This window comes from Oncorhynchus tshawytscha, linkage group LG03 (genome assembly GCF_018296145.1).
Source record: "Oncorhynchus tshawytscha isolate Ot180627B linkage group LG03, Otsh_v2.0, whole genome shotgun sequence".
NCBI classification, from domain to species: domain Eukaryota; kingdom Metazoa; phylum Chordata; class Actinopteri; order Salmoniformes; family Salmonidae; genus Oncorhynchus; species Oncorhynchus tshawytscha.
In genome coordinates this window covers 29089023-29102448 of record NC_056431.1, presented here as the reverse complement: position 1 = coordinate 29102448, position 13426 = coordinate 29089023, and the positions used below count along the sequence as shown (strand labels likewise).

Sequence of the window (13426 nt, the reverse complement as noted above, 5' to 3'; positions counted from 1 at the left end):
TACTGTTATGTCATTTTCTTATTTTTTAAAAACTTTTGTTTATTTAGTAAATATTTTCTTAACTCTATTTCTTGAACTGCATTGTTGGTTAAGGGCTTGTAATGGGCATTCCACGGTAAGGTCTACTACACCTGTTGTATTCGGCACATTTGACAAATACAATTTGATTTGAAGTATTTACTTTTTTGTGTGTATATATATCACCACTGTGGGTATATGTAAATGCCTGTTTTAACATTTTCATTTATTTTAAATGGTAAAATCAAATAAAAAAATCGATTCAAATCGAGAGCACAAACTGGGACCATTTCTCGATTGGGCCCATAGTCTATCACTAGCCTATAAAATATAACGGCTAAGCCCCATAACCTACTAGACGTACTCATACAGCAATTCCACCACTTGATGGCGCTGTATACCACATGACCGAATGCATGTGACCACATCAAGAGGAGGGGTTTGAATGTGACAATTTAGCTAATACAATGTAACCATCTCAAGTGTCCAAGACAACTGACTGTAAAACCGCAGACCAACTTGTTTACCAGCACTCGTTTCAACTGCTCACCACAAATGCAACACGAACGGATATCAAATGGGAGAAAACAGATTGTCAACAAAGCGGAACCGCTGAGGGGACAGGGCCAGAGAACAGTCGTATGAGGTGCGTAAACTCGTTGGGTGTGCATCATCAGGAGAATCTCTGCATACGTGGTTTGGGTGGTTATTAAATGCGAGAAGTGCATATTTATACCGGGAAATATATTTTGGGTTCAATTCGGAGACTAGGTTTATGCGGTCAGGACACTTTGGTGAGACCGGGGTTTATCCCAAATACCCCGTGTGTTTTTTTTCTCTCTCGGCCGAACGATCCGCTGCCTTGTTGCTAGGAAACGTTTGACAGCTCTGATATTTAAGAGGGGATGACCAAGGCCTGCGGACTCCTCGGCTGAAACGGGCTCAAGCGGCACTGATTAAATACTCACCACCGCCGGCCTGCTTCTATTTAATCTACCAGCGCGTACTTTTCATGCGATGTCAATTGTAGGCTACGTTATCCATGTATAAACATGGCCATATCGTGTTAACCATCAAACATCGTTCAATTCGCGAGTCATGTATGGACATTATGTTTGGCAATAAAATATGGTACAGCAAAGTAGGTTAGCATATAATCCAACCTAGGCTACTTGTCCAAAGCTTGAAAAACGAGAAGTGGCATTTTCACTGGAGCAGCATAAAAGGCAGGTATTGGACAGGACAGATGTGTAATGTGGTATCCCGTCACTCTCTCTCGTTCTTGATTCCTATGGTCATGCATCTGAAGGTCACTCCGTGAACCCGTGGTGTAGACAGAAATCTATTGGTGGCTGGGCCAGCAAAAAAATGTAGGTGGGCCAAAATTGATGCACTCAGATAATCATTAAATTATCACAAATGCATAGCGTATCCTACCTTAATGTAATCGATCGCACACAACAGGCCATCTGACGTGATTTCACATTACAGGCCAAATTGTTTTGTAGGCCTTTGTAAATCCATGACTCTTGCATTTTAACATGATTTATCAATGATTTGATGGCAATGCAAGGACATGTACCTCCTGCAATGCAGCATGTTGCAGTCAAAATTACTATGTCCACCCTGTTGCCACATGGAGATGTGCCCTTCCACATTATTCCGAGCAACAAAGCTGAGCTCTCTTGGACAATGTTTCCCTAAAGAACAATCCCTTTGATATTCACCCCCAGCTGATGTACGACCTAATACACTTGAAAAAAAACAGGTGTCAACGTCTTTGCTAGGAAACTGAAAGAAACTGCTCTGGGACAAAGCAAAAACCAAAATAAGAGGAACTCTGCCATACATGCTCCAAGATCATGACCATCAGCCACCCAGAGAGACCAGCACCACTCCACCCTACACAATCGGGCCCCATCCAGAGAGGCCAACACCAGCCCGCACCATTGGGCCCCTTCCAGAGTGGACAGCATCCCTTACCTCACCACCCACCCATGCTAACAGGAAAACACCCTCATCAGAAGAGACCAACAGTCCAGCAAGACATCTATGCAGAAGTGTCACCCTGCTGCGGCTGAACTCAAGCAGATTAAGGCATCTGCTGAACATTATCTGCAATAAAATCAGAAATAGAATTAGTTATTGTGAGAAATACAATGATTAGAAATACAGCGTATTATAATGATTTCAGTTTTATATAAGCTACCCAGGAAAGGGTTTTATATATATATATATATATATATCACTACACAAACAACATAAGAGGATAAAAAAACAAAAGAATAACAAGAAAAACGAGCAAACTGAATAATAAAAAATAAAAAAGTACCCTAAGTAAAAGCAAAGCTAAAAAGGTGTCTCTTTTAAATGTGTCCACAGTTTCAGCCCCCCATCAGATTCTCTGGCAGGCTATTCCAGAGGCTGGGGGCATAGTAACTAAGGGCTACCTTTCCATGCCTCTTGGTCCTAGGCTTTGGGATAGCTAAAATGCCAGTGCCAGAGGACCTGAGCTACCTACTGGGTACATAACTCAAAAGCATGACTGATATGTATTGGGGTGCACAATTGTGGGATGATTTAAAAACCAATAGAATAATCTTAAAATGTATTCTAAAATGCACAGGCAGCCAGTGCAGAGACTTTGAAACCAGTGTAATGTGTGTAGCATTCTGTATGTTTTGCAGTTAACCAATGGCTTTCTTGGTTAGACCAGACAGGAAAGCATTAACGTAGTCAAGCCTGCTTGTAATAAAATCATGGATGGGTCAGAAATGGCTCTGGTGATACAGAAATGTAAAGCTGTGTATCGTCTAGGTAGCAGTGAAAATCAATGCCATGCTTTCTGATAACGCTGCCAAGGGGTAACATACAGTTGAAGTCAGAAGTTTACATACAGCTTAGCCAAATACATTTAAACTCAGTTTTTCACAATTCCTGACATTTAATCCTAGTAAATTCCCTGTCTTAGGTCAGTTAGGATCACCACTTTATTTTAAGAAAGTGAAATGTCAGAATAATAGCAGATTGAATCATTTATGTGCAGTTGCAAACCGTAGCCTGGCTTTTTTATGGCGGTTTTGGAGCAGTGGCTTCTTCCTTGCTGAGCGGCCTTTCAGGTTATGTCGATATAGGACTTGATTTACTGTGGACAGATACTTTTGTATCTGTTTCATTCAGCATCTTCACAAGGTCCTTTGCTGTAGTTCTGGGATTGATTTGCTCTTTTCGCACCAAAGTACGTTCATCTCTAGAAGACAGAACCCGTCTCCTTCCTGAGTGGTATAATGGCTGCGTGGTCCCATGGTGTTTATACTTGCGTACTATTGTTTGTACAGATGAACGTGGTACCTTCAGGCATTTGGAAATTGCTCCCAAGGATGAACCAGACTTGTGGAGGCCTACAATTATTTTTCTGAGGTCTTGGCTGATTTCTTTTGATTTTTCTCATGATGTCAAGCAAAGAGGCACTGAGTTTGAAGGTGGGCCTTGAAATACATCAAAAGGTGCACCTCCAATTGACTCAAATAATGTCAATTAGCCTATCAGAAGCTTGTAAAGCCATGACATCATTTTCTGGAATTTTCCATGCTGTTTAATGGCACAGTCAACTTAGTGTAAGTGAACGTCTGACCCACTGGAATTGTGATACAGTGAATTTAAAAAAAATCTGTAGCAACTTCAGAGGTAAGATAGCATTTCTTAATAATGCGTTCATTATTACCCTGTGCTATGGGCAACAAGGTAGTGAAAAATCCACTGTGGTGATCAGATAAAGCAACATCAACAATAGAGGATATGTCAATAGAAAACCCCTTTGTTAATAACCAGGTCCAGAGTATGGCCACGGTTATGGGGGGGCCAGGTCACTTGTTGGATAAAGTACACAGAGCTCAAAAGATTTATAAATTCAGTGGCCTTGAGGTCAGTCTCTTTGTCAACATGAATATTGAAATCATCCAGCACAATGATTTTATCATAGTTCTCAAGGACAGTAGTTCAGAGAAATCAGTAAAGAAATTGGGGCAGTACTTTGGTGGCATATACAGGGTTATAGCCAGCACTGGTGGCTGACATTTAAACAGTATAGCATGATGCTCCAAAGACCCAAAGCCAAATGAAATGTTTTTGCAGCTGAGAGCATTAGTAAAAATAGAGGCTGTCCCCTGACCCTTTTCCCTTTTCTGATAGTATAAAAATCTGTGGTCTGGGTGGGAGGCTTCAATAAGAGTGGCACTACAGTCTGAAGACATCTGTGTTTTTGTGAGGAACATGCAATCAACTTTGCGCTCAGTAATGAGGTAATTCACGAGAAAGGTTTTACTAGTGATTTCTCTAACATTTTAAAAGCTCCATATTCAATCAGTGGTAGGATGTGACAATTTGTATAAACTCACTAGAAGGCAGCGTTAGAGGAACATGAATTAGGTTACTCACAATAACCATAGTGCCATTTCTACAGGAGTTGATATGCTTTCCAAGTCTTGTGGTGTTTATTGTGACAGGGAGGACTGCAGCACTACCAGACCCTGTCAGTCGGTCTCTAAAACAGTTTGTGATGTCACTGGAAATAATCCTGGAACCCCTGCGGTTAGGATGAGTCCCGTCTCTTTTTTAAAAACTTTTAAAAGTTTCTTCAGGTACTCGTTTAGAGCAACGAGTCGGCTGAAATGTTCCCAAACCCTTCCGATAGCACGGGAGGGGGAAGGAGATAATTATTCTCTTCCCTGTGCTAGCGAGAAGATCGTAATCACGAAATTCTGATGGCGTCGGAAACACCAGGAAGGTTGAAGATGGCCCAAGACCCTTCTGTCTTGAGTCAGCAACCTCCTGAGCTGTGGTGGCCATGGGGGAAGGGTGCCACTAAGCGGCCACCGGCTGGTGGTATACTCCCAGGATCCGTGCTGATTCCCGGGGCTGGTAGGTCCGTCTCAAGTCGACCAAAACTTTGATAGCTGGATTAGATCTTCTCGGATAGATGAAGGGTGGCCAGACTGCCTTACCTATCTCCTATGCCTTGCGAGTGTCCAGTGTCACATGAGCTGCAGAGTTGAGCTGCAGAGTTGAGCTTAACATCTGTCCGTTGGATTGGGGCAGATCAACTCCACCCGACTCAACAGCTTTGCTATAGGAGGCATTTATAACTGAGATTCGGTTTGCCTGGGCTACAGCAAGGTTGTGTACTTAGAAAGCAGGTTATCCTTTTCTCGCAGCCCAGCGAGCAGTCGGAGGATCTCTTGGGGGAGTGCTCGTCCTCTTTTTCTGCTTGATGGTGGTGCATATACCATCACCATCATTAAGTTTGCTGATGACACAACAGTGGTAGGCCTGATCACCGACAACGATGAGACGGCCTATAGGGAGGAGGTCAGAGAACTGGCAGTGCGGTGCCAGGACAACAACATCTCCCTCAACGTGATCAAGACAAAGGAGATGATGGTGGACTACAGAAAAAGAGGACCGAGCACTCCCCCATTCTCATCGACAAGGCTGCAGTGGAGCAGGTTGAGAGCTTCAAGTTCCTTGGTGTCCACATAACCAACAAACTAACATGGTCCAAGCACACCAAGACAGTAGTGAAGAGGGCATGACAAAACCTATTCCCCCTCAGGAGACTGAAAATATTTGGCATAGGTCCTCAGATCCTCAAAAGGTTCTACAGCTGCACCATCGAGAGCATCCTGACTTGTTGCATCACTGCCTGGTATGGCATCTGCTCGGCCTCCGACTGCAAAGCACTACAGAGGGTAATGTGTATGGCCCAGTACATAACTGGGGCCAAGCTTCCTGTCATCCAGGACCTCTATACCAGGCGGTGTCAGAGAAAGGCCCAAAAAATTGTCAGTCTCGAGCCACCCTAGTTATAGACTGTTCTCTCTGCTACCACACGGCAAGATGTATCGTAGTACCAAGTCTAGGTCCAAGAAGCTTCTAAACAGCTTCTACCCGCAAGCCATACGATTCCTGAACAGCTAATCAAATGGCTATTATTTGCATTGCCCCCCCTCCCTTCTACGCTGGTGCTACTCTCTGTTATTATCTATGCATAGTCACTTTAATAACTCTACCTACATGTACATATTACCTCAATTACATTGACTCTGTACCGGTACCCCCTGTATATAGCCCCGCTATTGTTATTTACTGCTGCTCTTTAATTATTTGTTATTCTTATCTCTTACTTTTTTTGTGTTGGTATTTTCTTAAAACTGCATTGTTGGTTAAGGGCTTGTAAGTAAGCATTTCACTGTTCACTGTTGTTTTCACCGCATGTGACAAATACAATTTGATTTGATTTAGTGCTGACAAATCCCTGTCCAGTTTTCAGTTACACCTCATCTCCATCTTGTGATTGTGTGGAAATCATCTCACACTAAAGCATTTGTGCCCAGCCGTGGATGAAAACACCAGTGGGCTAGCACTGCTAGCGTTAGCCTGCTTCGTTTTAATGAGGGCTAGCAACCACCTGCTACTTAACAGGAATCCGGAACACAAACATGCAGTCCCAGCCTTAAAGGCCAACTGCGTCTCAGAATCCATAGCAATAAATTTAGCTATGATTTAAAAGAGAACTATTTCATAAAAACAACAAACTGAGTGTAGACAGTACACTGTTCTGTTGCGTGCACTGATTATGTATGTAGCCTCAAACAAAGTTCATGAAATTAGTCATTTGCTAATCTTAGATAATATCAATATTTAGTATGAGACATTTCCGAGACTCACTTTTACAGCACCTTCGATGATACAGCAGTAGGAATACAAAGATATAACATCTATAAAATGTCTACGGGGGAGGTGTTGCTGTATATATTCCGAGCCATATTCCTGTAAAGCTCAGAGAGGATCTCATGACAAAATTGAAGTAGAAGTGCTGTGGTTGCAGGTTCACCTGCCTCATCTGAAGCCTCTTCTTTCAGGGTGCTGCTATGGGCCACCAAGCGCTCAAGAGGAACTGTGACTAATTACCTGTAACATGACCCAGGTTAATCACTCAACCAACTAGAGTCTATTCTAATAGTGTTGGATCTGTGATATGATCAAGCGGATATCTTCACTAATGCTACAGAGCTTTGCTCCAAAGTGGGTGATAGTGCACAAGTTCAAACACCACAGGGAACTGTTTCTGAGGAACAGGGGCATTCAGTGGCTCCAGGAGAGGGTGATGGACTCTCTTTCAAACACCCAACCCACTCCTGTGCCCTCAGAGCCAGCTCCACTGGGACACGCCTCACCTGTGTCTCGTGGGACACCAGGAGTACGGCGCAGATCACAGCATAGTCACACGGCTCCTGACAGATCGACGCTGTAGTTGAGACTCGGCGACTCATGGTGTTTTTGAAAAGCAGACATAGTTGAAAGGAAAATGTCTTGTCTTTGTTTGTTTACAGTTGCAGTCACACTAGCACAAGTTCTTAAGTATTGTGAGGAAAAGAAAAGGAAACACTGTTGTTGTTGACTTGTATGCTTAATTTCAATCCCCCTGCGAAGTAAAAATACATTAAGGGGAGAGTAGTGTTATGGTGTGGACACTATATAAATAATTCCTACTGAATAGGTGGTGTACTTAACTGAAGTATAGTAGTATTACTATTCGTGGGAGCATGGCTATTATGGACATTGGTGTTTACCTGGCTGTGATGTCATCACCCAGAGTTGGCACAGCATTAACCTCATGTTGAGTTGGGTATATCGCTCTCCCGTTTTCTACCGTTTGTACACGGCTGTACCCCTTTATTTTGTAGTTTGCAAGAAAAGGCAATGAACATTGAAATGCGTGTGAATAATCCTTGAAATTTACCACAATTACTATCCGGTTATATGGTCAGGTGCAGCAAAGGAAGACCTAGCAAAGCTGTAGCTGTCTCAAAACAAAGCAGCACACCCTGCCCTTAACTGCACACACAGAACTAACATCAACATGCATGATAGTCTTTCATTGTTGTAGAGAAATTGACTACTTCTATTCTAGTCTTTTTATGAAACATTTGTGAGTTCAAAATGCCTAACCACTTGTATAATCTATTTACGTACACTTCAAACATATTTACGTTGCATTCGGAAAGCATTTCTTACGTTACAGCCGTATTCTGAAATGTACTAAAACACTATTTTACCCTTATCAATCTTCACACAATACCCCATAATGACAAAGCAAAACAAATGTTTGCTAATTTATTTAATTAAAAAACTGTAATATCACATTTACATAAGTATTCAGATCCTTTACTCAGTACTTTGTTGAAGCACCTTTGCCAGTGATTACAGCCTCAAGTCTTCTTGGGTATGACGCTACAAGCTTGGCACACCTGTATTTGGAGAGTTTCTCTCATTCTTCTCGTCAGATCCTCTCAAGCTCTGTCAGGTTGGATGGGGAGCATTGCTGCACAGCTATTTTCCGGTCTCTCCAGAGGTGTTCAAGTCCAGGCTCTGGCTGAGCCACTCAATGACATTCAGAGACTTATACCGAAGCCACTCCTGCGTTGTCTTGGCTGTGGGTCATTGTCCTGTTGAAAGGTGAACCTTCACCCCCAGTCTGAGATCCTGGTTTTTCCCTCAGAACAGCCTATATCTTTGGAGCATGTACTCAACAAGGTGTCGAAACCATTCCACAGGGAATGGGATACTGGCCCATGTTGATTCCAATGCTTCCTACAGTTGTGCCAAGTTGGCTGGACGTCCTTTGGGTCGTGAACCATTCTTGATACACACAGGAAACTGTTGAGCATGAAAAACCCAGCAGCGTTGAAGTTCTTGACACAATCAAACCGGTGTGCCTGGCATCTTCTACCATACCCTGTTTAAAGGCAGTTAAATCTTTTGTCTTACCCATTCACCCTCTGAATGGCACACATACACAATCCATGTCTCAATTGTCTCAAAGCTTAAAAATCCTTCTTTACCCTGTCTTCTCCCCTTCACCTACACTGATTTGAAGTGTATTTAACAAGGGACATTAATAAAGGATCATAGCTTTCACCTGGATTCACCTGGTCAGTCTAAGTCATGGTAAGAGCAGGTGTTCATAATGTTTTGTACACACAGTGTATATGAGTAGTGTGTGCATTGTATTTTTGTTGTCTCTTGGTGACTTTCTTTGTAACTCTCTTGTTTTTATTTAAATGTGTATCTCTTTTGTTCTTGTCCATTACTGCTCTGTAGTTTGTCATGTATTTGTATGTTTTATGTGGACCCCAGGAAGAGTAGCTGCTGCATGTGCAGTAGCTCATGGGAGTCTCACTAAACGAATCTAAACATGCAACTAGACACATAATAAACCATAGGCCTAGTTGAATTAATGAGACTGAGACTAGAACATAATGCCCTGATATGACTTGGCAACCTATCAGGTCACTGGCTCGGCGACCAGGAGATAGCAGGCTAGACGGCCACAAACGTAACCATTTAGTCACTGTCACGGAGGCCAATCAAAGTAGATCAGGTTTGCGTTAGGTTTCATGCTGCATATTAAACAACATCAAATGAACCGCTAATTAATACATATAATAGGTCATACTGTATAGACTACAACAGTGGCCAACAGCCTTTTCTTAGTTAAGATCACTTTCTTAGTCAAAATGCAAGACAAGTGCAATTCTCTGCTGGGCGCAGGAGATCATGTGCACCTACAATGTATTGTGTGATATCAATTAAATGATCAATGGCCTAACTATGGTGCATGGGCAGAGAACCACAGGGAAAAGTTATATTTCCAATCAAATTTGCCGTGGGCTTGTGGTAGCTGCTGTAGACATGGCGATCTGATTGGCCAGCGATATGCCTACAGGTGCACCTGATTTAGCTCTCTGGGGAGATGAAATTATTTAAAAGAGATTTAAAGAATTTGTATCTTCAGACAAAGAAAATGGTTCAAAATGGGAACACTTCACCTCCCCGGGATGCAGGGAAACTGAATCAAGTGCATCACATCGCATTTGGCGAATAGGCTACTAAAAGGTGGTGAGGGTAGGCAACAACATCTCCACCCCGCTGATCCTCAACACTGGGGCCCCACAAGGGTGCGTTCTGAGCCCTCTCCTGTACTCCCTGTTCACCCACGACTGCGTGGCCACGCACGCCTCCAACTCAATCATCAAGTTTGCGGACGACACAACAGTGGTAGGCTTGATTACCAACAACGACGAGACGGCCTACAGGGAGGAGGTGAGGGCCCTCGGAGTGTGGTGTCAGGAAAATAACCTCACACTCAACGTCAACAAAACTAAGGAGATGATTGTGGACTTCAGGAAACAGCAGAGGGAACACCCCCCTATCCACATCGATGGAACAGTAGTGGAGAGGGTAGTAAGTTTTAAGTTCCTCGGCGTACACATCACAGACAAACTGAATTGGTACACCCACACAGACAGCATCGTGAAGAAGGCGCAGCAGCGCCTCTTCAACCTCGGGAGGCTGAAGAAATTCGGCTTGTCACCAAAAGCACTCACAAACTTCTACAGATGCACAATCGAGAGCATCCTGTCGGGCTGTATCACCGCCTGGTACGGCAACTGCTCCGCCCACAACCGTAAGGCTCTCCAGAGGGTAGTGAGGTCTGCACAACGCATCACCGGGGGCAAACTACCTGCCCTCCAGGACACCTCTACCACCCGATGTTACAGGAAGGCCATAAAGATCATCAAGGACAACAACCACCCGAGCCACTGCCTGTTCACCCCGCTATCATCCAGAAGGCGAGGTCAGTACAGGTGCATCAAAGCTGGGACCGAGAGACTGAAAAACAGCTTCTATCTCAAGGCCATCAGACTGTTAAACAGCCACCACTAACATTGAGTGGCTGCTGCCAACACACTGACTCAACTCCAGCCACTTTAATAATGGGAATTGATGGGAAATGATGTAAAATAGATCACTAGCCACTTTAAACAATGCTACCTAATATAATGTTTACATACCCTACATTATTCATCTCATATGTATACATATATACTGTACTCTATATCATCTACTGCATCCTTATGTAATACATGTATCACTAGCCACTTTAACTATGCCACTTTGTTTACATACTCATCTCATATGTATATACTGCACTCAATACCATCTACTGTATCTTGCCTATGCCGCTCTGTACCATCACTCATTCATATATCTTTATGTACATATTCTTTATCCCCTTACACTTGTGTCTATAAGGTAGTAGTTTTGTAATTGTTAGCTAGATTACTTGTTGGTTATTACTGCATTGTCGGAACTAGAAGCACAAGCATTTCGCTACGCTTGCATTAACATCTGCTAACCATGTATGTGACAAATAAAATTGGATTTGATTTAAAAACATTGTTTTATTTATTTTTAATCTAAAATAGCCCCGCCAGGCCCTGCAGTGGCTTTATTGGGACAGTAAAGCATTTTTTAAATCTTTTGGTTCTATACTTGAAATCAAACAATGACTAAGTTAAAGTGCAGACTGTCAACTTTAATTTGAGGGTATTTTCATCCATTTCGTGTGAACTGTCTTGAAATTATCGTCCCCCCATTTTAGGGGACCAAAAGTATTGGGACAAATTCACTTATGTGTATTAAAGTAGTAAACAGTGAAGTATTTGGTCCCATATTCTTAGCACGCATTGACTACATCAAGCTTGTGACTACACATGTTTGATGCATTTTTTGTTTGTTTTGGTTGTGTTTCAGATCATTTTGTACCCAATGGAAATGAATGGTAAATTATATATTGTGTGATTTTTTTTTTTTTTGGAGTCACTTTTATTGTAAATAAGAATAGAATATGTTTGTAAACCCTTCTACATGAATGTGGACGCTACCATTATTACAGGTAATGCTGAATTAATTGAATTGAAGTGAATAATGAGAAAGTTGGACACACAAATATTATACTGGCACACAGCTCGGACACCCATGCATACCCAACAAGACATGCCACAAGAGGTCTCTTCACAGTCTCCAAGTCCAGGACAGACTATGGGAGTCACGCAGTACTACATGGAACTCTATTCCATATCAAGTAACTGATGCAAGCAGTAAAATTTAGTAAATCAGATTTTAAAAACTCCTTATGGAACAGCGGGGACTGTGAAACAACACAAATATTGGCACAGACACACACACACACACACACGATAACATACGCACTATACATACACATGGATTTAGTACTGTAGATATGTGGTAGTGGTGGAGCAGGGGCCTGAGGGCACACAGTGTGTTGTGAAATCTGTGAATGTATTGTAATGTTTTAAAATTGTATAAACTGCCTTACTTTCACTGGACCCCAGGAAGAGTAGCTGGGGGATCCATAATAAATACAAATACAAAAATTATCCAATGGAACTCTAACCTCTCACCATTGATATTTGTGCGTCTAACTTTCTCACTCATCCTTATTTACGATTCATTCAGGACTATCCGTAATCGTGGTAGCAGCCACATTAACGTAGATGTGTTTAGAAACATATTCTATTCTTAGCCACAGAGTGTCAGTTGGAAGCCCAGGTTGTGGTCTTTCTTGGCCGATGGCTAATACACAAAGTGTCTTCGTCATTCTATTCATTAAGCTGAAGTGCCTCTCAGTTTCAGGTGGACTTTCAGTCTGCTTTGTATTAGGGGTTAGCAGTTAGTTGATTGAAATGTGCCTTCTCTGTTTCTCTTTCCAGGCTAATGCAGGAAGTAACTGCAGCCCTCAGGAATCACAGAATACTGTTCCACCTCTTCTCTCCTTCTTCGGGAGCATGCCATCTGAACCTTGTGTCAGGTAAATCTGTAAACTGGTGACTCTGTACACGCACATGACCACAAGTGAAACATATACACACACACACACACACACACACACACACACACACAGCTCTACAACTGTTTCCAGCATTTTGTAATCGGGTGTGAGACTCATTTTGCCCTTCGAGAGTTTGCAATGCCATCTGCAGTGTTAGCTCACCCCATATACTACAGTTAACTAACTACTGACCAACCTTAGTTTGGCATGGCTGGTCTAAGCTTCAGTGGGGCAGCATGTTGGCAGGTGTGGTAAGAGCAGTCAAAGCCCCCCCGCACACACACACACTTCTCTGTCAGATTAGAATCGTGACTCTGCCTCTACCTGTTCCTCATTCCTGGGCTATTACTCTGTCAGGCCACACACACTGTAGGTAGAAGGGCAGGCTGTTCCTCGGGGCCTTGTCCAGCCTGGACAGAGAGTTAGGGAGGAGCAGCCCGTTGACAATCTTGAACTACAGCTGCTGGGCCTTAGAGGTGGCCAGCAGGGGGCTCCAGTGCTTCACCACGAACCCTGATACACACACACACACACACACCAGACTTGTGTTCGCATACCTTCAGTAGTATTTAGTAATTTGTAGTGACAGACCAAACTGCAGACAGGCAGAAAAAAGGACTGACAGCTAGTTGACTAATAAACAGACATATG

At 42.8% G+C, this 13426-nt stretch overlaps 1 protein-coding gene across 1 annotated transcript in view; it reads left to right on the top strand.

Moving 5' to 3' along the window:
* Positions 1-417: 417 nt before the first annotated feature.
* The window catches only part of klhl32 (kelch-like family member 32), a 35589-nt gene continuing 22580 nt past the window's right edge, over positions 418-13426 (top strand). Inside the window, exons 1-2 of the mRNA XM_024401886.2 lie at positions 418-664; positions 12657-12754. Coding sequence (XP_024257654.1) covers positions 12732-12754 — 23 coding nt within the window. The 5' untranslated portion in view covers positions 418-664; positions 12657-12731. The remainder of the gene's footprint in view (positions 665-12656; positions 12755-13426) is intronic.